We start from the raw sequence: 21,627 nt of genomic DNA on the forward strand, positions 1-21,627 counted from the left end.
TGGATAGATATTTTTAAAATGGTTTTTTATTGAAATTCAGCTCCGGACTCTTTTTTTTTAACTTGAACCGTAAGTGTTGTTCTCCTGTGTGGTATCTTATATAAAAAAAACAAATTGCAAAATGCACACCATATTGGATAGATCAACTGAAATGCAAACAGGCTCGAGATTGTGCAACATTCTTGACATAAATTGCCCGCAGATCCTACTTAAATTTTACCTATATATTTAACCTGGTTCTATTCTCGATGTAGCAGCACGAATATTGCCAGAATTGACAGTATAGCCCACTGAAAATACAAAAGTATAGTTAATTATTGAACAAGTTGTTAAAATTGATTTGAAACTTACCTTAACTTTTGGATATTCGTTCATGAAAATTGTGATAATACCCACGTAGGGCAAAAACCCTCTTGCGCGTCCAACAATGTCCTTTTTGGTCAACCAAAGTTGTCCAGGCGCATACAGTCCTCGATCATCCACGTTGTTATTGTCGCCCTTGGTCAGAAACTTGACGGAGCCGTCTTCCCTGCTCAGTGAAATGTGTATAGATTAATAACTGCTTCGTTATTTAAGATCAGTTATTATACGCACTTTTCGTGCAACTTGATAACACGATGCACAATGGGTATATCCCGTCCCTCCACCTTGAACACAACAATCTCGCCAACACGCACTGGCTCCTCTTTGTAGTTGGTGAGGAACAAGAGATCGCCACGGTGAAACGCCGGCTCCATGCTACCGCTCAGCACAACCACTATGGGGGACTCGCTGCCAGTGACAACCATAAGGCCCTTCCATATCATGAGTGCCGAGGATACAATCATGGCAAAGCTAAGCACTTGATACAGCGACTGCAATGATGCAAATTCAATTAACACAATTGACCAGCAGACGGCGGCATTGTTCGGAGTTTACCTGGCGTTTGTTCATTCGGTTAAAGTCGCCCATCATTTCATCAACCTGCAACATGCTGGCCAAGCCCATGGTTGCTCCTTTTTATTTCTTTGACTTTGGTGAATGATTATTAAGGCTACAGTTATTGCAAACACTAATTTTCCGCAAACAAATTTCTGGGCTTGTTCCACGAAGACAAAAATTGACAGGTTGCAGAAGCGGCACAGACGACGCGTTGGTCCGACGACACGTCAGTAGGAATCAATGTTGCCAACTTTTTAGAGGAAAAAATAGCTGTTTCTGGCTGGAAAGCATCGGTAAAATAGCTGAAATTAAGATGCAAAATAGCTGAAAATTAACCAAAAACGGTGTGGCAGCCTGAAATCTCAGAAAAAGAATTACCTCTAGCTTAAACGTCTGGCAAGCTTTCAACAACCTGGGTAGCTCTCGGAAATGCGCGGTCATTTAAAAAATGTAACAAAAAATTGTTTAAAAAAGCAATAAAAGCAGTTAACACAAATCCAATGAAATTTGAAGTTAGATAAAATAGGAGTGAACATTTTTAAGAAGGTTAGGAGCTCTCGTGAATGTCCAAAAGATCCTCTTATTTTACAAAAGATCCTTTTGAAAAAGGATCACAACATTTTCAAGGATCTATTATGAACTCCAAGGTATGGCAACGTTCAATAAACGTCAACTTTTGTTCTGCCAGGTGGCAACGTCCGAAATCGAATGCATATTGGATTGATTCTTGACGAATTTCACAAATTTGTTATATATAAATTAAAATAAAAATAAAAATGGGTGATAAGCTGTTGGACACAACACAAATTATAAATGGATTGGCTGTGATGATATCATTCTTTGTCGGTTACAAATATGCATTGAAACGTGGTGAAGCGTGCGCAAAAATCGACGACACACCGTCAACAGAGACGCAGGAGGAAGCAGGAGGCGCAGCTGCCGCAGTTTCCGACAAAGTGAGACGAAATGCAATAAACCGTCGTCGTCCCATTAATATATCAAGTTTTCATTGTTTTCAGATCTATAGCGGCTTTAATGACAATTTTAAAATGGTGTTGGTCGTGCGCAACGATCTAAAAATGGGCAAGGGAAAAATAGCCGCCCAATGCTCCCATGGAGCCGTGGGAGCATACCAAAGAGCTGTAACCCGGACACCACGCCTGCTGCGCGCTTGGGAGAACTGCGGCTGTGCCAAGATCGCCGTTCGTGTGGAGAGCGAAGCCGAGCTATTGGCCATCAAGCGGGCTGCAGAGCAAAAGCAATTAAACACGTGCCTCATACGCGACGCTGGCCGCACACAGATCGAGCCCAATTCAAAGACTGTTCTGGCCGTGGGTCCCGCGTCAGCAGCTGACATTGATCGTGTCACCGGCCATCTGAAGCTATTGTAAAGATCATAAACGATTCACGCTTAATCCGGCTGCCTTCGGGCGCAAAAAAAAAACGAAAAACAAATGGAAAACCCCAAATTTCGAAGCAATATGGGAGCATGTGGTATGCAACCACAACGACTGTGACATGCAAGTTCATTTAGGACCTGCAGTGTTAATGCGTTTAATGTAAAACTGAGCTATTACATATTAAATTCCTTGTGATGCTGCTGTCTTAACTTGAAAACGAAATTCTTGTTGTGAATATATAGATTCTTGGTTTTGGTACTAATTCTGATGACTCTTCTTGCCATCGTCACAATCCTCAATGACGTCCCTTGGGATCTCCTCCCATTTCTCTGGTATAACGTTGAACAGTACTTCCTTAACATCGCCTTGTATAACAATCTCATTCTCGCTTGTCACTGAGGATCCACAGGCAAATTTACTGCCAAAGAATTTGGCTGCAGCACGCAGATCGATTTTGAATGCTCCCATTCCAGCCACAATGGTCACCCGTTTATTTTTGCCACGCGTTGCGCACGACAGGCAAATGCGTTTGGGTGCATCATCATCTAAGCTCTCCTTCTTGACACGTATCAATCCCTTGCCGCCACGTTTCTGACGCTTTTTCTCACCATCATTGGCGTCGGCACCCTCCTGAGCCTCGCGCAGTTTTAATTTTTCATAGTCCTCTGGATAGTTTTTGGCCAGCCATTCCTTGCACTTGTCATACTCTGAATAAAACTCACAATACTCAATGGGCATTGAACAATTACCGCAATATTTAACAGCAATGGGATATGTGACATCCAATAACCCCAATCCGGGCTCTTTTATGGAATCCATTGTAATTTAAAACCAATTTATGTTTAAAAGTTTAGATGTGAGCAGTGTCTGCTTTGATTCATATTCCATTTTCAACTTGGATTACAAATCACCTGCATATTTGTCATAGTATGCCAAGAAAATCTAAAATTTCACAGACAAAACATTTATAGGGCTTGTTAGATGTGGAATTAAAGGAAGTGACATATTATCAATTTATAAATTTATTTTAAGAAAATGAAATTTAACTCTTATCAATTTCATCAAATGATATTTGCATATTTCTCCAACTAGAGTTAGCTTAGCATATCTAAGTAAATAGTCCATTGAACTAATCACTTGTGATTTTAGTTACTTGATTAATTCTAATTCTATTATACTCATACAACAGTTATTATATAAATGTAACAGCAACTTAATATGTAGTAGATTGTTTGACAAGAAATGAAAAGCAAAAAAAATAAATCTTAATGGTCGTGGACAATCATGATGCAAATATTCATAGAACATTTTAATTATCTCCAACTTATGATTAAATAAAATCAATATGAACATTGCATATCTAGAATGTCAGCCAATCGTAATCATTTTCACCCTGTGGCTGATGCTGCTGCTGATCGGGCTGAGATTGCATCATCGGCGGTTGAGCATGAAGTTGTTCCAGATCTTGACCAGCTTGGAAGTCGGAAGGTTGTGGCTGATAATCGACGGCCTGGACGGGCTCATTGGAAGCATCCAGCAAATATATTTGTGACTGTTGAGACACCTGCTGCTGCATATGCTGATGGGCAGACAAGTCGTTATCATCAAAGACCTCTTTCTTAATTCGCACGCCGCCGTCATCGTCTTCATCACTCTCGGATATATCGAGATCTTCATCAATGCCCATGCCGTTGTCATTGCTTGTGGTGGCCAAATCATCATCCTGCGACTGCAAACCAGCAGCTGCTGCACTGGTGCTAGCCTCAGGCGGATTGTATTGCCCATTATCGTCCTGCGCCTGTGGCATAAAGTCAGAAAAGGCGCTCTGTGCATTATACGATTCACCATAATTTTGCCGAGGCTTATGCATAGCCAGAAAGTCCGACGGATCATAATTGGGGTCAACATCCATAGACTCATCTGAAAAAACAAATAGCAATTAGCGAATGCCAAGGGATCTTGATCAGGATGCGATAGTATTAAGCAGGCCGTGCGCTTTTCGACTATGCGGTATTTAAAAAAATAAGTAGAAGGAATGGACAAGAGAATTGGATAGGTAATATGAACCTTGCTGGTGTTGAGCATAAAAGCCAACGCCACTCAACTGCACCATAGCTTCAGCTGCTTTCTGGCTGTCATCCTCGCCGCATTGTTCCTCTAATCTCACACGCACGCAAATAGCGAAAGTAAATAAATGAATGTAGAAACAGAATTCAAGCATACAAAGAATACATTAAGATTAAGTAGTCCAAAAGTAACATAAATCATATTCTGTTAAAGATTTAATTTTAAACTTGAACACACACAAATACTACTACATGATTGTGCAACAACTACAAATAATTGAGCATAACCCACCTGCCATCTGATGTGCTTCGATATCCACCTCGGTCTTGATGTTCTTTGGATCTATGTAATCCATTCCATCGCTAGTCGCATTAAGGCGCTCCCCTTGATCCAATATATTGGCAGCATTATTCTCATCCTCAGACACCTCTTGAAAGTCCTCCTCATCATCTTCATCATCATCCGTGGAGCATTGAAGATCTAAGAAAATTTCGTTTGCGGCAAATGAAAGAAATACACTTTAATAAATATTGAATAATTGATAATGAATATTTATATTAATTTACCAAGGAACTGAAACAGTTGTCGAATTCATTGAAAAAATATTTAAGAGGGTTAAAAATAGAAATTTAAAATAAATATTATAATTAAATTAACCTCTTTAAAAATAAAATAAATTTATTTTTTTAGTGTTTTATAAAGTGAAAAAGAAAACTAAAAGGTAATACGAAAACTAAGTGTAAATTTTAAAACTTTGTTTTGTTTCCTAAAACTAATTATAATTGCAATAAATAATTAAATCAAATCCAAACCAATGCAAAATTTAGTATGAAAGCTTGAGTGGGTTACATATGTGTGTGTGTGTATGTGTGTAAGTAATCGAAAATAAATTTAGTTTTATTTCGAAAAATGTTGAACAGAAAAGTAAGATAAAACTGTGAGTGTGTGATTGTGGGTGTGTGTGTGCGCGGTATATTATAGCTGTGGTCCACATAGGTTAAACGTATGTAGATAGCTCCGTTATAGGTCTTACCTTCGTCCAGAAAGTAAGATTGCGTCTGACTCATGTTAGAGCCAAGGCTGTCCTTTCGGGGACGGCCCCGACCACGCTTAACCAGACTCGAGTTTTTGACTAGAAAATAAAAGTTTGCAATTTGCACGTGTTTCATGTTGCATTTTAAAAAGAGTCTGCCATTACAAGTACTTAGTATACAAGTAAAATAGTGAAACATTTAAAACTTTGCTTGCAATTATGTAATTTTCAGTACAAATTTTCAATATTGTGTTGGTTCTTGTTGTTGGTGATTTTGAAATTGAACGAAAAACTTTGGACAATTAAATAATTACGAGCTAGCAAATGAATTGCATTGCCGAGTAAATTAAAACGAAAACATAAAAGAATATTAAGGCAAATTGCAAATGTGCATCAATTTCATTTTCTGATTTATATACGCAAAAATCGGGTGAAGTACGAATACGATTACGAATACGAGAATATATATGTATAATTTTCCCTAACGACTTTTGAGCTATTTTTCGCTACACACATGAATAGGTTGAGGGAGACTTTGATAAAATTCAGAAAATTTGTTATGTATAGATGTTTTGGATGAGATGGACGTAATGCTAAAATCATATAGTCCAAGCAGTTCAAAGTACAACTATTTAAATATTTTATAATATTATATAATATTTTATTTTGTCATTTACTATATATTATAACCTTGTACTTTGTTAAAGAACAAAGGTATGGTCAATATTTAAATTATTTAACATGGGTCAGTTTCTTAGAATTCCCGACTATGTTTATTTAAATTACTATAAGTATAAATAATATGTATGTCGTTTTATAAATTAAAGGCAGCTTTGCCAAAAAGTTGTTGAAAAATAAAGGTTATGACATAAAATTTTTTGTTTTAACTGGTGATCAACGCACCGCTTAAACTGTAAGAGGTAGATTAATCAAATTTTTAATGAGTTCTTTGTGATATTTCTAAACGATTCATCCTGCAAGTGTTTTGAAACCGACAATCACATTCCTATAACTACAACTGGTATAACATAATCTTTATAATCTCTACATAGATCACAAGGATCAATCATCGATGTGAGCTGCATGTTAATTTCAAGGTATTTGGATTAGTAAAAAATGATTGAACCAAATCTGTATACCGTTACCAAAGAGGATCTTGTGTGTAAAATTTATTAGCAAATCGAGCCCTATTTGCAAAAATGTCGTAAACGATTAGCGAATTTTATAGGAGAGAGTTTATTTTTAATTATCGTGTGTTGTTTGTCGCTTACGTTTTAATTCACAGGCCTAAATCTCCGTATATATGTACAATAAATATATAATATTTTAGGTGCAGATGATGTTGGTATTTATGAACATATTTGCATAAAAAACAAATTTAGGAGAAATGTTCCTGCGTCATTTTTGCAAATAGGGCTCGAAATGTACTTAGTTACTACATATGTATATACACAAAAATACTATATGAATCTGTATATGATGCATGGGATAGGAATAAGCATAAGCATTACCAATAGTTACACAAGACCAAGTAAAAATATATATGTACGTTGATGTATATGATGAATTGATGCATGTGCGCAATGCAAGAACCATTTCTTAATAGGATTACGTATTAGTAGTGAAGAGTAAGGCTTAGAGCCTAGCTCTGACATACCCTCTTCAACAGGATCACGTTGTTTGCGTGGTCGTCCGCGACCGCGTTTCACTTCACTGGCAGCTGAAGGTGCTGGTTTTCTAGCCGGCGTCGAAGCATGTGTCAGATTGGAATCCGCTCCCATTGTGCGATGTATCGAATTGGGTGTGACTAGTCCAAGTCCAAGTCCACCATGGCCCTCCACATCGATGTAATCATCGCCTGGAGAGCTGGCTCGACTGCCACGACTTAAATCATAATCATCATTACCCCAAGCCTCTTCAAATTCTGGAGCATTAGCCCGAGCACGTTCCTGAGTCTTCAGTATATTCTCCTCCAGCTGTCCACAGTGATCGGCAAACTAAATGGTGGAGGAATGATTACTTAACTTGACGGGATCAATATTAAATTTAGCTAGACTCACCTCCTCCAGCTGTGCCTGTGCGTATTCCAATATCTTCTTGGCATACATGGTGTACTGTGCTTCGCTTCCATTGTACTGCTCGCAATTGGCCGCAATGAGCTCAATGTCAGCCAGATACTCGGCACGACTATGATAAACGTGATCTGAAAAATTATTGTTATGTTAATCAGACTCCTGTCCATATTGGTTACCAAGTGTGGTTACTTACTTTCAATATTCTTGCCAATGGTTTCCAAATCCATGGGCTTCTTGATGACCGTATAGTAATCCTTGATTGCTTTCTTGTTAACGGGCTTGTGGAAGGGCCAGCTCTCAGTTTGGGTTTTTATTTGTGTATGCAACTTATCAAAGATGAATGACAGCGCGACCTGATCATCATCATCCAGCAGAGGATTGATAGCCTTCTCCAAACGCATCAGTTTATCCTCTCGTTCCGACAGCAACTCGAAGCAACTGTTGAACATGCGCTGGGCAGCAACAGTATAGGCACTCTGGGAACCATTGTATATTAACGAGTTGTCCACAATTTGCTTGAGATCCTCCAAGAAGACTTCGCGGCTGGTATAGCGCCGTTGTCTAATGTATTCTCGCATAGTCTGCAAATCCATGGGCTTGGAGACCACACGATAATAGTCTGGCACGCGTTTAGCATTCACTGGGAACAGAAAAGGCGAAACATCTGGCATGGAGCGTAGCTCATTGAGGATGTGCTCCAGAATGGAGGAGAGCACGACGACGGGATCGGTGCGTCGTCGATTGGCAGTTTTATTGTGACGCTGCAAGTAGTCACAGTGGACATCGTTGGCCATGCGGCGTTTCTTCTTGCCCATGGCATCTCTGGCCACTTTGAGCGTAAGATTGCCACGTCGTTTAGCGTCCTCTCCTTGTCCATGACGTTTGAGTACCTTGCTACTTAATGTTACCTTAGTGCCATCGACATTTACCAGATCGTCATCGTCCATGTTCATCTCCTTCTCGCTGTGCTCGTCCAGATCATCGGCCAGCGAGGGATTCGACTGCGACAGACTGCTCTGCATGCCCGTGTACAGTGGACACGCCTTGTTGGTGCGCATGTGTCCTACTTGGCCGCAGGCACCACACTTGAGCTTTAGATCCGGCTTCAACTTGAACTTCTTGCGAGATGGACTGACTTCCTTGTGACTGTTATCCCGTTCCTTATGAGCATGACCACCCGAGCTCTTGGGATCGCCCAGCGACGTTGGCATACCTCCTGGCTGTAGTTTCTGGTTCTGGGCCAATTGGGCCAGACGTTCGCGTTCCTGGTTGCGTTTAATGCGACGCAGTTGCTCCTGAATGCGACGCTTCTCCCGCTTCATCTCCTCCTTTTGCTGCTCGTCTAGCGTCGCAAACTGTTTGATAAACTGCTCATCCTTGGTGGTGCGTATCTTGATGTACGCATCAATCACCGCCTGTCGACGCACCGTCTCCACGCGGGTATACTCCTTGCCATCGTTTCCCTTGAAGGTGCGCGTAATGCGTAAAATGCGTCCATGGTTGCTATTGGCCATCGGCTGCTGTGATGCATCCTCCTTGGCCTTGGCTGCTTTACTAGCGCCATCGCCCTGCTCTTCTTCCAGCTGACGCAACAGCTCCTGACGCTCCTGTTCTTCGCGTTCCAGCGATAGCTGAGTGGATGTCTTCTTGTTGGCCAGCATATTCTCCAGATTCTTGCCCAGCTCCTCCAAGTCCGACTCCTCAGAGGCAGAGGATTCATCCTCATCGGTGGACAGCACCTCTGAGCTGGCAAGCACACGATTCTGTAGATCAAAAATGCGCTGACATTCCTCCTTATAACGTTCTTGATGCTCAGCAATTGAAAAGCGATTGCCACGCGAGAATTTATCCATGCCCTCCTCGCCAGCCTTGGCCTTCTCCGTGGATAGTGTGCGCACCACATCGATGACCTCCCAGCGTGTTAGCTTCTTGATTTCCTCCTCTGGCACTTTAAACTTACGCAGCAGCTCCTTGGCCCGCTGCAGTGGCAAACGACGCAGATCGGCATCCGTGCCCGTCACCGAACGCTTTGGCTGTGATTCCTGCTCCTCTTTGCTTTGCTGTTGTGTTAAAGAAACGAACTATTATACTTGTACTTGGTTCAATCTTCAAGTTTATAGCTTACCGTTGGCTTGTTGGGCACGCGCACATAGGAGAATCCTTCACCGCAGCCTGTGGGATCCGCTGGGCCGCTCAACTGCAGCAGGCACTTGCCGCGCATGGCTTGAATGTAGGCGCGCGTTGTGTTCCATGGGGCAACTTTCACCTCATCATCGAGCAGTTGCGCCTCCTCATCGTCATCTTCTTGCGGAGCAAACAGCGATTTCTCACCATATCCAGCGTCCTGTGGATCAGGAAATTGTATTAAACACCAGTCTTTTAGCAAAGAGTTGCTTAGAATAAATTCCGTTCACTGCTCACCTTAAGGCGCTGCTCGGCAGCTATCATGCTGAAGTAGGCACAGCATTGTTCCGGCGATACCATGGCACGAATTTCCTCCTCGGAGGGCAGTCGAAACTCGGGCTTGATGACCCACCAGTTGGAGTCCATGCCTGTACGCTTAAAATCCGCACATTGCTTTAAACGCTTTCGAATGCTGCTCTCCGAATGAGCTGGAAAGGCACGTTTCACATCATCCATGCGTATGCGACGAGGATTGTCGCGACTTTTCCAAAACAGGCGATAGATGAAGACCTTAAAAAAACATAACATTAATTAATTGAAATTATTACTGATAGTTAGTTCACTTACCTGCAGAAAGTCACGCGTAAAATTGTTGGCTCGCTTGGAATTGGGTCCTGGCACCTCGTAGAGTGGACACTCTTGGCCCACAGTGAAGATCGCGTTCACCACACGTATCCAGTAGCTGTTGCGTGTGCGAATTATAAGGAAGTCATATGGGGACATCTTGTGTGGATAAATGGGAGCACGGTACATGTTGTTCTCCAGCGCCTGTATGCACTGACCCGGATGAAGTATGCCCAGAAATGGACTGGTGTGGGCAAAGGCTACTTCGCCATACACATAGTCCTGTGGTCCACTGTCCTTCTCGGCCTTGCGCTTGTAATAGTTTTTGATTTTGGAGCACATGCCCACCTGGTTCATAAGAGGCGGATGCTCCTCACAGAACTCGGCCAACACAATTTCACCATCTTTGCCACTTAGATCCTCGGGATTGCGCATAAAGAAAACGTCGCCACCACCGGACGCAATACGCTCCACCTCGCGCTGTTTCGCCTTCTTCACAATGTGCTTGAGCAGTGGATGAACTGCATGTGGCATTGTCTGTGCCAGCGGTCCATGGGAAAACTTCTTGAGCGGCGGACGATGGAAAGAGCGCAGCTTCATTGGACCCATGTGTGTGGGTACAAATGGAGCACGTAGCTCCACAACAGGCGTGGAGTGTTGAATGAGATTACCCCCGCCCACTTTGAGGCGCAATGTTGGCTCTGTCTTGGGTGTGTAATAACTGTAAAGCAATTGATTAGCTATATCTCATTAATAGATTACAAAATCTCGACTTACGAGTCATTGGATATGTTAAAGGGATCACGATCTGGACTTTTTGGTGGCGGCGGTGGCGTATCCTCAGCCAGCACATTAATGACACCCGCCTTGCCCAGCAGAATCTTTGATTTCTTAACGTGTGGATGTGGTATCTTTATTTTAGGCGGTGGTCCAGTGTTCTTATTGATCTTAGATGGATCAATGTCGTCGGGAATGCCGAGTATAATGTTCTCATCATTGGGATCCAGAGTTAACACCTTGGGTTTGGGCACTTTGCTCATCTGCTGAGCATCCCAGATTACCTCATCCTCCCACTTGTGATAAATGAGCTCCTCATTCTCCACGGGAAACAGACTGTACCAGGTGTCATCTGGAGCCTCCACCTGTTTGTTTTGCGCAGCACTGAAATGCGTAAAAGCACAATATATATAGGGGAATATAAAAGGATCTGTAATATGATTGCAACTTACCTCTGAAGTGCCTTTTTGGTTGCACTACTGCCAGAGTTCTGTTTGCCGCTGTTGCCACCACCGCCACCACTGTTGTTGCCAACGGGCAGCGACGACTTGCCCGGCTGACTGAAGGCGCCGGCTGTGCGGGATCCACTCGAGGGCAGCCAGCCAGCGGCATTTGTCTTGGAGTTTAGTTTCTGTAGCACCTTGGCCTTGATATCGTTGCCATCCCAGACAACATCATCCTCCCAGTGTAATTGAGATACCATTAGAAATGCATCGTCGGCAATACTGAGCTCCTGGGAGATTTCATTATCAGTACTGGCTGTTGTGCGTTCACCGTTGAATTTGGCCAATGAAGAGGATGATTGTGCCGGTTTGGTCTTGAAGCCATAGTTGAATCCCTCACCCGAGTCGGGTACTTCCAGCATATCGTACCAGATTTGGGCTGGTCCATATCGCCAGTCGGCCACTTTCGGCTTCTGATCATTATGATCGCCATTTTCGGGACCCTCCTGGCGCACATCCTCACTGTTCAAGTCGCTGAGCAGCTTATCCTCATCGTCGGACATGCAATCCGCCGGCTTTGGTTCTGGCCCAAAATAAATACCAAAGCCACGTCTGCGTGGCTCCTCGGTATCACTCGGCGAATCCGATCCGCCAGTATTGGTCAATTTTTGATCTCGCGACTGATTGCGCTTGCGGCGTCGCTTGCGAACATGTCGCCAGATCTGTGGCAGACTAGTCGGCTTGCCGGGACCAAATAGCCGGGAGAAGCGTAGCACCTTTTGTGGACGAAAGTCGGGAAAAAGCTCACAGACATCGACATTTTGGTATTTAGAGGGTAATATGTCTGCCAGAGGAGTGTCCAGTCTGCGATCGGCCTCAGCTAAAATACACAAGTATAATAAGATAATAAGGAAAATAAGAGTTAATATTCTTATAAAGACAAACTACCTTTAGCATCATTCGCTTTAGAATCACTGGAGCTAGAAGCATCAGTGCTGCCTGGCTTGGTAGATGCATCATCGTTGCCAGTGGACGTTGTGCCTGCACCTCTCATTGGTGCACTTGGAGGCGGCATAAGTTCCTTATCGTCCTTGGCTGCAAACGCATAGAGTTGTTAAAATGAAATGGTGAATTCGAGTTAGTGCACTTACTCAACTTGGCCTCTACCTTGGAAGCTGGTATGGCATCTTCCAAGTCATCGAATGTAGACGCCGATGTGGTTGCCTCTTCTGCTGCTTCTGTCGCTGTCGCTGCTGGTGGCGATGGGGTGCGCGGACAATCCTCAGATAGTTCATTAATGTCCGAATAGTCGATAGCATCGTCTTGTGCCTTGATAGCACCATCTTCAGTCGCCTCGCTGTTGACACCAGCCTTCAATGCATCAAATGCGCTTAAGTTATCAGCAGAGTCAGAGACAGGCTTGTCCTCAGTGTCCTCGTCCGAGTTGGTGCCACCATTCTGGTCAATTACCTCGCTTAAGAGCGAGTTGAGACCCATTCTGTAATAATACCATTAATATATATGCACTTTATGTCAGATAAACAATTTGCAAGAACTCACTTTGACAATGAACTAAGATTTTCTCGCAACTCCGCATCAAATGCATGTCCTTGTTCATCCTCGTCATCCACGAGCTTGCCCTCCGAGTCAATGTTGCCAAATAGAATTCCAGTCAGATCCAAGCCCATGTCATTCGCCGCATTGCCGCCAATGGAGCCCTCATCGCTGTCGTTGTCCGATGCGGTGTCCATCTTGCTTAGTTTTCTTCTTCAAATTGATATATATGCTTACAAGTACTTGGATAACATATCCCACGTTCTCTTAGAGTCCGTGTAACTTGTTACCATTTGTTGAATTTTAATTTAAATTGCTGTCTTAATTTTTTCTTCGGAAAAAATCTGATTTTTGTTGTGCACTTTTCTGTCTTTGGAGACTGTGTTACCGTCACAGAACGTTGCCACCCGGTCCAAAGGCTGCCATCCTGAAAAATGTTTCGATCTGGCAGCACTTACCGTTTTAGATACAATGCCAAAAATGGTAGCTTAAAAAACAAATACCTTTCCTTATTTTCTTTTAGTTTTAAACTAAAATTTGTTAAATTCTTGCAGATTTTTTTCGAATTTTGTGAATTTTATTTTATTTTTTAGAATTAAATTTGCAACTTCACTCTTAGTAATACTGATTCAGTATTTATTAATTACTAGACGTTCTGGTACATTTTAGGTATTTTTTTAAACTTTGTTTAGCTTAGCTTCCCACCAATGTCAGTAGGTTTATTAAAGTACCATATTTTGCCAAATTACCTTTTAGATGGACATGTACCTTTCACACTTTAGTTCGACCATTTCAAATCTATGTTTACAACATTTTATGTTAGAACTTCAAGCCCTTGGCTCGCTGTTAAAATATCGATAGAGGAAAATTTTAACAAAAAAAAAGGTGGTGGATAAAGTAAACTTAGTTTTTACTTTTCTTATCGACTAGCAATTAACAAAGTTTAATTCACTTAAATTAAATAACAAATATTGTTTTCATATCTGTTAACTGTTAAATGTTAATGTCGCCGTTGTGTTGCTGTTAAAATATACCTAATGGGAAATTCTAAAGTGAAATCAGCTGATTGGCAAAATAGACGCACTTTTTACACTTATTGACGAAATTTCAACAATAATAACTAAATTTTAAATGGAGGTGGAATTTAGCAAGGAGAACTTTTTACTGCCCGAAACCAAATATGAATGTGAGTATTTGAGAGCTGCTTGTAATCATATGTGCATGTATAATTGCTTGTTTTTGTTTTGACAGACTTGGACCATACAGCCGATGTGCAGTAAGTAAACACATGGTGAAAATATTAAATGTGGCGTATTTACTCGTAGAGTAAATGGAAAGAAATATTGTGGTGAAACAGAATAGTACCTGTGGTAAAGTGAATATGCCACCTATAATAATTTCACTATGAGCAGGCCGACCACGTTGCCGGCACCTGTTCGAAATTGAAATATTCGATACTCGAATTCGATTACAGATTACATGGATGGGGCTCAACATTGAAGGAGGCATTCGAACAATGCGGAGTGGCAATGTTTGGGTACATGACAGAGTTGGATTATGTTTCGGTGGAATCATGTTATGAGATCGAAGCCAAGGGCGATGACATTGAGGGTCTACTCTTTCACTTTCTGGATGAGCTGTTGTTCCTGTTCTCGGCGGAGCCGTTTTTGGTGTGCAAGAAACTGGAAATCACCAAATTCGATTTGGACAATTTTGAGATTGTGTGCCGCTGCTACGGCGAACCCTTTGAATTGGGCAAACATCCGCAGGGCACTGAGGTGAAGGCAATCACATACTCGGCCATGCAAGTAGTGCAAGATGTCGAAAGCAACAACTACCAAGTGTTTGTTATAATTGATATTTGAGTGACGATGACGATAATGATGGTGATGACTACGTTAAAGGTATTAAATGAATTTGACATTGTTGTTGTTAGCTTAACCGTATGCAATTTGCATTTATGTATGGTTTACCTTTTATTCACCCCTGTCTCCATTAATCATAAGTGAAATAACCAAAAAAAAAAAAACAAAAAAATTGAAAAAAATATATATATTTATAAGAAATGCGCTAGACTGCGCCGAAAATTTGCAATCTGTTCAGTTGCAGCCCAAAAATATCCTGGGGTTGCCTGATTCTGAATGACTTTTCAAGAAGCATTCAATTTGTGTTGCGGCTGCAAATGCAATTAGAGATCCTTGCTACCCTTTGCCTTTGTGAATTTGCAACGTGCCTGTTTCCCAGACAACCCTCTTTTTAATTATTTGTGCATTCCCAGACTGCAGTTCAATGCACTGTCTCAAAAAATTCAAAATTCGCGTTTGCTCTTTGTCTTAAGGCCAGAACCTTTTTGCTACTGAATATTCTGTTCCCAACTGATTTTTGATCACTCGTAAAATCTAAAGAAAGTTTTCCAAAATTAGTAATAACTATGCAAATTATCGCTTATTTAGTTTTTTTTTGCAAATCCAAGTTTCAATTTAGTGTTTTTTCTCTAACTAGTTGGCAGCACTCACTGGAGTTCAAATTCGAATGCATTGTTAACAGGTGGCAACCATAGTCAGACTGCCAACTTACATGTGATATGCCAATGCTATTAAGCAGATTAGTTAACAGACCTAGTTAACAGCTGTTTTCACAGCTGATCAACAGATGTTAATTGTAAACAACTGAAAGCTGCGCGCCGCTCACGTGTAGGTGTGTGTGTTTGCTTTTATGAGCATTGAGTTCTTGTGTACCGATTAAATTTGACATTAAATTAACAGCAGTTAAACACCAGAAGAAATAATAATGTGTTTAATTTGAATTAAGACAATAGCCGCGCGACATTGATGAGCGCAAAAAGCAACGCTGTGTGTACAAGAAAGTGTGTGGAAAAGAACAAACAAAGTATCAAAAGCAAAGCAGGCAATAAAACACGTACAACGACGACGACGACACCAATACCAATACACAAGTTTCTCATTCCTCGCTGTTAGTCGCGTACGCGTGTGTCAAAAAAAATAAAGTTGAATTTGGCTTAAAAATACAGGTACTCGCTCAATATTCAATGCATATTACAATCAAGTGAACATATAGAGTTGGCGCCCTTTTGCCTGGAATTTGACTGTAAGTTTAATAATGAAACAGCAATAGCAACAACAACAACAACACTTACAGTAACGTCATCATCGCCGCGGTGGCCGCACTTCGCTGCTGTTGCTTTTCAATTCGCTTGTCGTCGTTGCCGCTTGCTCGCCTCTCGCTCTCTCTCTCTCTCTCTCTCACTCGTTCATTCTTTCTGCAGCCACCAATTGTCATGGTGTCGAAGAGGAAGCATTGAAGCACATTTTGCTTTAATAATTTTTACGCTGCAATTTTCGCATATCAAATGTAAAGCGAGCGGCATAAAACTAGACACAATCAAAAGATAAATTTACACGCTTCAAATTGAGATTGAAACCAAGTGTGTGGCTTAAATAAAAGTGTGTGAAAAACGTGGCAGAAAAATCTATAGCTCAGGCCATAGAGAAACGACAAAAATGTGGTAGGTATGTATGTATGTAATAGTATTAAAATGTAGAGGCTGCGAAAAATGTGACGTCTGTATGTACATAATCGTGAATGTCGATGTCGATGTTGATGTTGAAGTGTATGTGGGTGCTGCGCCGGACATTTTCATATTGAGCACCCGGTATTGCCGGCCGCTACAGCTGATGCGCATATGTATGTCCGAAAGGAGAAATAGGAGTATGCTACTATCTCTAATGTGCATTTTATATAATAATATTTTACAGCAGATCATTACACTACATTAAGTATTACCTTCTTCTCGATGTACATATGTACATATTCATGTGGCAATACTGGTCTGGCTGCCAACCACTCCACGAACCATCAACCTGCTGCTGCTGCTTCTTGCCGCCGAACTCTTTCTCTTTTGCTTGTGTTAGTGTGAGCTCAAGTGGGTATGTGTGTTGGTGTGTGTGTGCATATGTGTGTTTGTGCGAAAGTAACGGCTTTATAAATCAACAAACAACTCCCAATTATTGTCGATGGAGATGACGTCACATTCGATTTGCCATTTGCTTTTCTAATTAGAATTTTGGCACATGTAAGTCTATCTCCATAATAAACAACAACAACGAATGGCTAACTGTGAAGAACGCCGAATATTTACATTTTAAAAAATTAATTATGTTTACTTTCACATTTTGACCTATTTAATGACAAGTAATACGAACTATGTATCTTCTTATATTTCGCATAGAGTTTATAGATACAGTGACTCACAGTTTACTTGAACCACTTCATTTTAAAATATGTTTTGTTTCTACTTATAAAAAAAATGGTAGATTCCAAATATTTAGCCTGAATTCAAACAATAATTAATGAATGTGCGTTTTCTATTCGAATATAAATTCATTTAAAATGTGTAATATTGAAGACTGGGAGCCACTGTACATACATGTGTAGACTTGACCTTGTCAAAGAGTCTGAGGCGAAGATCATTTGATGATGAATGCTTCACTGATCCCAAAATAGCTATTTCAGCTTTAGGCCTAATAACAGCCAAAGAAAAACTATTTATTGGCTTGTTTGACATTTATTTGGTATATTTGGTCATATTTTTCTGTTTCAGTTTGTAAGTTTGTTTCATTCCCAAGACATTTGTGCGCCTTATCAGCGTATCAATTAACCCAGATATGCTGAAATAAACACGGAACTCCAGACGCACGTGATAAGACCGAGTTCAAACGAAGTTGGAGGAAAAAAGATTCGCTTGTTAGCTTGCAAAACTCCATTCTAGACTTACACCGTCTTTTCCTACTCCTCCACCTCCTCGCCCTTCTCTTTCTCCAATCGTTCTTCACACCCTTGGCGATTTTTGTTTAGCTCACCTTTCATTTGATTTTGTCGCGTCTGTTGCGGGGCGACGTCATCATAGTTTGATGACCTCCACCCGACAACGACGACGCTGCGTCATCGGTTTTTTGTTGTTGTTGGTTCGTTCTTAAATGGGGCGGTGGACAGGGGAGGCGGTAGATGCGGCTGATATAACTCTTCTTGAGTCTGCATATTTTTGGTCACAGTTCTTCTTCTGCCGTTGGCCTTCAGTTCTTCACTTGGCTTGGCTTGGACTCATCATTTGTGAACCAGTTGCTTTTTTACCTGTTCTCCAATTGGTATACACACACAAATACCGTGATGTCTTCTTCTTGTTATTTTGCGCAGTTGCCTTTTATAAAATGGCTTGCGCAGTCTCAACAAAATCCAATATATTATACGGATGCAGTGATTTGTGCTTTTCATTTTCTTTTCTTCATCGGCTTATGGCGACTGCCTTCCTGCCTGCCTCCTGATTGTCCCATACCGAAACCGATAGCAATTGCAGTCTCTCAGTTTCAATTCCCTTACCAAAGTGAAATCAGTCAGAGAAATAATAGTTCTAATAGCTTTCAATAAATTACAACAATATTTAATTTTATTTGGATACAAAATTTTAAGTTTACAGTTTAATAAACAAAAATAAAATATTTTTATTAAAATTTAAATAGTCTGAGAATACTCAAATTACAATTGTGGCATCTCTAGAACTGTAAGTACATGTAACTTCTGCTACAATCTGTAATAACATTGCTCACGGTCTCCACAAAATGTGATGATGTACATAGAAAAATAAGTACATACACAATATGATTGCCCAATGAAATTGATAAGAAGCTTACACTCCATAAATGCTATAAGTATTCGTGCATTAATTATCTTGCTGAGCGATCTGGCAACGCCGAGTAAAGCACCCATGCGGGCTTACACAATCCAAATGTGGCAATTAACAATTAACAAATGGCGCACTTGCTCCAATACAAATTCATATATATGAATGTATGTATATATAATTTGTACCTGTAAAATACTCTTGAAATTTATTTTGATTTTTAATTGTAGATTTGCCACTTTTGGGTCGTGTCGTTGCGATCGTATCGTGTTTGTTTTTATCATATATTTTATGTATTTAGCTTTTGTTGTTGCACTTTTTTTTATAACCAGGCCGAGGCAAAAATTTAGAGAGCAGAGAAAGAGAGTGAGAGATGGAGGAAGAAAAAGTGAGAGACAAGTCTTCCCCTTCCCCTTCCAACAAAACGCATGAAAATACTTAAGCGAAACGAGTTAAAAACGATTTCATTAATATGTTTTTGTTGACTTTTGATGTTGATTTTGGTTGTTTTGGGTTTTTTGTTGCCTTTTTGCTGCTTGATACCCTAACGTGTAGGTATAATAAGTTTACCCTTTAGTTTGGAAAAAAAATGATAGAATTTATCGAAACGCAGGAAAGCAATTGGAATGAGTATCAATTGTATAGGGTACATTTTACACCCTAAAAGTATGCAATTGTTATTTTAATATTATTTATTAACTCTTTCCCGAAGGACATCGTTAATACATATATAAAACTACTATTTAATTTATATTAATCAGATATATGAATTAATTGTGCGACATTTTTATATAAATACACGCAATATTGTACATATATAGAAAGCGGTTGTAAGATAAGATTAAAATAAAAATATATGTATGTATAATGTTTTAAATGCTCAATTCTCATTCTTGTGAACTTAAATATTCACACAAAAATGTCTAAATAGCAAACCACAAATATTTGTATTTATAGAATACTATTTTCTATTTAGCATTTCTTATCAAATAACTAACCTCGAAAAAGAGTATTTCTGTTGCGGTGCGTTTCGAGAAAGCTTTCAGTCGCTTCTTTACGTTGCCTGTTCATTTAGTGTTGCTGTTGCTGTAGTTGCCTTTATTGTTTTTGTTGTACACTGTTCGCTGGCCTGGCTATTTTTAAAATTCGCGAAAGCAACAAGAAAACACGAAGCAAATCTTAACGCAGCGGCAGCAGCGACGCCATGATTGTTACTATTGCTGCCGTTGTTGTTGTTTCTACTGCTGCTGCTGCTTCTGCTGGCGTTGTGTTCGCCGCATAAGAAATGTGGAATATGGAATTTCAGTGTGCTGCTCCCACACACACATACACATATATATTTGTACGCATACACACGCATACGCTCCACAAACTCCACTCACAAGCTTTGCCTCGTTGTTGTTGTTGTTGTTGCTGTGGTTTTTGTTGGTGCGTGCAAATTGGAGCAAAAAGTTTTAAGCAGCGTCAGCAGCGCTGCCGGAGACAACATCGATTTCCTGCTGCAGCCAGTGACAGACAGACAGACAGACAGAAAGAGAGACAGATATGGACAGACAGACGCAGACATGTCCATTGTATGACAACTCATTTGTTGTTGTGCTGCTTTTGCTGTGGGTGATGTCGTCACTAAATTGACGCTGACGCTGCTGCTGCTGATGCTGACGCTGACATCGACAACAGCAACAACACATCATTTTATAGTCCCTTCAATTGGGTCACACTGGCGTCGACATCTCTTTGCTTTATGCATTCGTTTTTGCTAAATTTATTTATTTATTTTCCTCTTTTTTTTTATATTTTTTGTGTTGCTCGACTCCAAATGCGACTTCGCACTTCATTGATAAAAATGATTAATCGTTATGATTAATATGCTGGTGTGTGTATGTATGTGTTTACGAGTATGTACATACACATGTATGCAAAATATGTTTATATATGTGTCACCTAAACGGTGTTGAAGCGCAAAGCGGATGTTTAAACGATTTATAAAGCAGGCCTGACGTTTTGGCTACCCCAGCAACATTGTGGCATATTGTGATAAGCAGAGAGCATGAGAAGCGAGCAACAGTGCCTCCAAAGTTCAACGGAGTTTAGCTCGGGTTCAAACTCAAGCCAGCAAATTAGATAAAAGCATTTCAAGAATGCTACTCCAAAACAGAAGATGACAAGTTTCTGAAGAACTTAATGAATAGCATATGATCCCTGGCCGCATTAGCATCTGTCTAGAATTTGGAAAGTGTCTTAATGGAGGTAGAACAACCTTTGTATTTCTGGGTTATCAGTTTTTGCAGAGGTAGCTTTAAAGTAAAAACTTGAGATACAAAAACATGGATCAATAAAAAGCAGTTATATCTACGAAATCAGAATATTTATATATGTATATAAACATCCTACGAAAACTGACATTCAGAAAATCCAATTTCCTCCTCGTTCTTAACGAGAATGTGCTTGTTTATATATATACTTTAAGCTCAATAAGTTATACACCTCTTTCAATTATAATAATGTTATTAAATTATTTTACATAATGCTTTGCTATGTTTTCAGCAAGTAGTTTCACAACTAAAGAACCTTTTCGAAGAAAAACCCAAATCATAATTCTCACCTAAAGTATCAGCGCTGTGACATTTTTATGGGCAAACCCAAAAGCAACCCTAAAATAATTGCATGGAATTGATTCGATTTGATTATGCCCTAAAATTGATATAGGGCAAGAATAAGGAAAATCAAATCTCTCACAGCTGCAACATGGATGCTCTGATCTAATTGCATAATTTATATGGAATTATGTAAGCATATTTTGTGTCTTCAGGACTCTCAGCTCCCTCTTACGGCCCACAAATCGATTACGAGTGCAATTTATGGGACAGTTACGCGTGTATCTCTGCATCTGCCAGATACAAAGTCAGTA

General features: G+C 40.4%; 6 protein-coding genes across 11 annotated transcripts in view; 3 read left to right on the forward strand and 3 right to left on the reverse strand.

Moving 5' to 3' along the window:
* Nucleotides 1-8: 8 nt before the first annotated feature.
* LOC117792283 (signal peptidase complex catalytic subunit SEC11A) lies at nt 9-1,166 on the reverse strand. The gene is made up of 4 exons (XM_034632347.1): nt 919-1,166; nt 595-854; nt 352-529; nt 9-290 (listed from the first exon to the last, which is right to left on the reverse strand). The coding sequence occupies exons 1-4, from the start codon at nt 985-987 to the stop codon at nt 240-242; spliced, it is 558 nt and encodes a 185-aa protein (XP_034488238.1). The 5' UTR covers nt 988-1,166; the 3' UTR covers nt 9-239.
* A 427-nt stretch (nt 1,167-1,593) lies between these two features.
* On the forward strand, nt 1,594-2,538 carry LOC117792284 (probable peptidyl-tRNA hydrolase 2). Its single transcript, XM_034632348.1, has 2 exons — nt 1,594-1,877; nt 1,941-2,538. The coding sequence occupies exons 1-2, from the start codon at nt 1,698-1,700 to the stop codon at nt 2,310-2,312; spliced, it is 552 nt and encodes a 183-aa protein (XP_034488239.1). The 5' UTR covers nt 1,594-1,697; the 3' UTR covers nt 2,313-2,538.
* On the reverse strand, nt 2,451-3,163 carry LOC117792282 (density-regulated protein homolog). Its single transcript, XM_034632345.1, has one exon. The coding sequence runs from the start codon at nt 3,138-3,140 to the stop codon at nt 2,580-2,582; it is 561 nt and encodes a 186-aa protein (XP_034488236.1). The 5' UTR covers nt 3,141-3,163; the 3' UTR covers nt 2,451-2,579.
* A 164-nt stretch (nt 3,164-3,327) lies between these two features.
* Nucleotides 3,328-13,443, reverse strand: LOC117792278 (transcription initiation factor TFIID subunit 1). Of its 4 annotated transcripts, XM_034632338.1 has the most exons (15): nt 13,025-13,443; nt 12,616-12,962; nt 12,413-12,559; nt 11,474-12,344; nt 11,022-11,405; nt 10,248-10,965; nt 9,918-10,190; nt 9,622-9,840; nt 7,690-9,556; nt 7,482-7,624; nt 7,079-7,418; nt 5,422-5,520; nt 4,680-4,868; nt 4,389-4,478; nt 3,328-4,241 (listed from the first exon to the last, which is right to left on the reverse strand). In XM_034632338.1, exons 1-15 carry the CDS (start codon nt 13,213-13,215, stop codon nt 3,682-3,684), a joined length of 6,438 nt encoding a protein of 2,145 aa, XP_034488229.1. In that variant the 5' UTR covers nt 13,216-13,443; the 3' UTR covers nt 3,328-3,681. The 4 variants fall into 4 exon arrangements, with proteins under 4 accessions (XP_034488229.1, XP_034488231.1, XP_034488230.1 ...); XM_034632340.1 differs by lacking the exon at nt 5,422-5,520; XM_034632339.1 differs by lacking the exon at nt 4,389-4,478.
* A 621-nt stretch (nt 13,444-14,064) lies between these two features.
* Nucleotides 14,065-15,065, forward strand: LOC117792603 (protein archease-like). Its single transcript, XM_034632808.1, has 3 exons — nt 14,065-14,204; nt 14,270-14,294; nt 14,493-15,065. The coding sequence occupies exons 1-3, from the start codon at nt 14,150-14,152 to the stop codon at nt 14,881-14,883; spliced, it is 471 nt and encodes a 156-aa protein (XP_034488699.1). The 5' UTR covers nt 14,065-14,149; the 3' UTR covers nt 14,884-15,065.
* Nucleotides 15,066-15,675: 610 nt separating this feature from the next.
* Nucleotides 15,676-21,627, forward strand: part of LOC117792602 (transcription factor E2f1) — a 40,282-nt gene continuing 34,330 nt past the window's right edge. Inside the window, exon 1 of one of the 3 annotated variants that reach the window (XM_034632805.1) lies at nt 15,676-16,126. The gene's annotated coding sequence lies outside the window, so the exon portion shown is untranslated. Of the gene's footprint in view, nt 16,127-16,290; nt 16,549-21,627 lie in introns of those variants that run through there. The other 2 variants (XM_034632804.1, XM_034632802.1) reach the window with 2 other exon arrangements.

The sequence above is a fragment of the Drosophila innubila genome, assembly GCF_004354385.1.
Source record: "Drosophila innubila isolate TH190305 chromosome 3R unlocalized genomic scaffold, UK_Dinn_1.0 2_E_3R, whole genome shotgun sequence".
NCBI lineage: Eukaryota > Metazoa > Arthropoda > Insecta > Diptera > Drosophilidae > Drosophila > Drosophila innubila.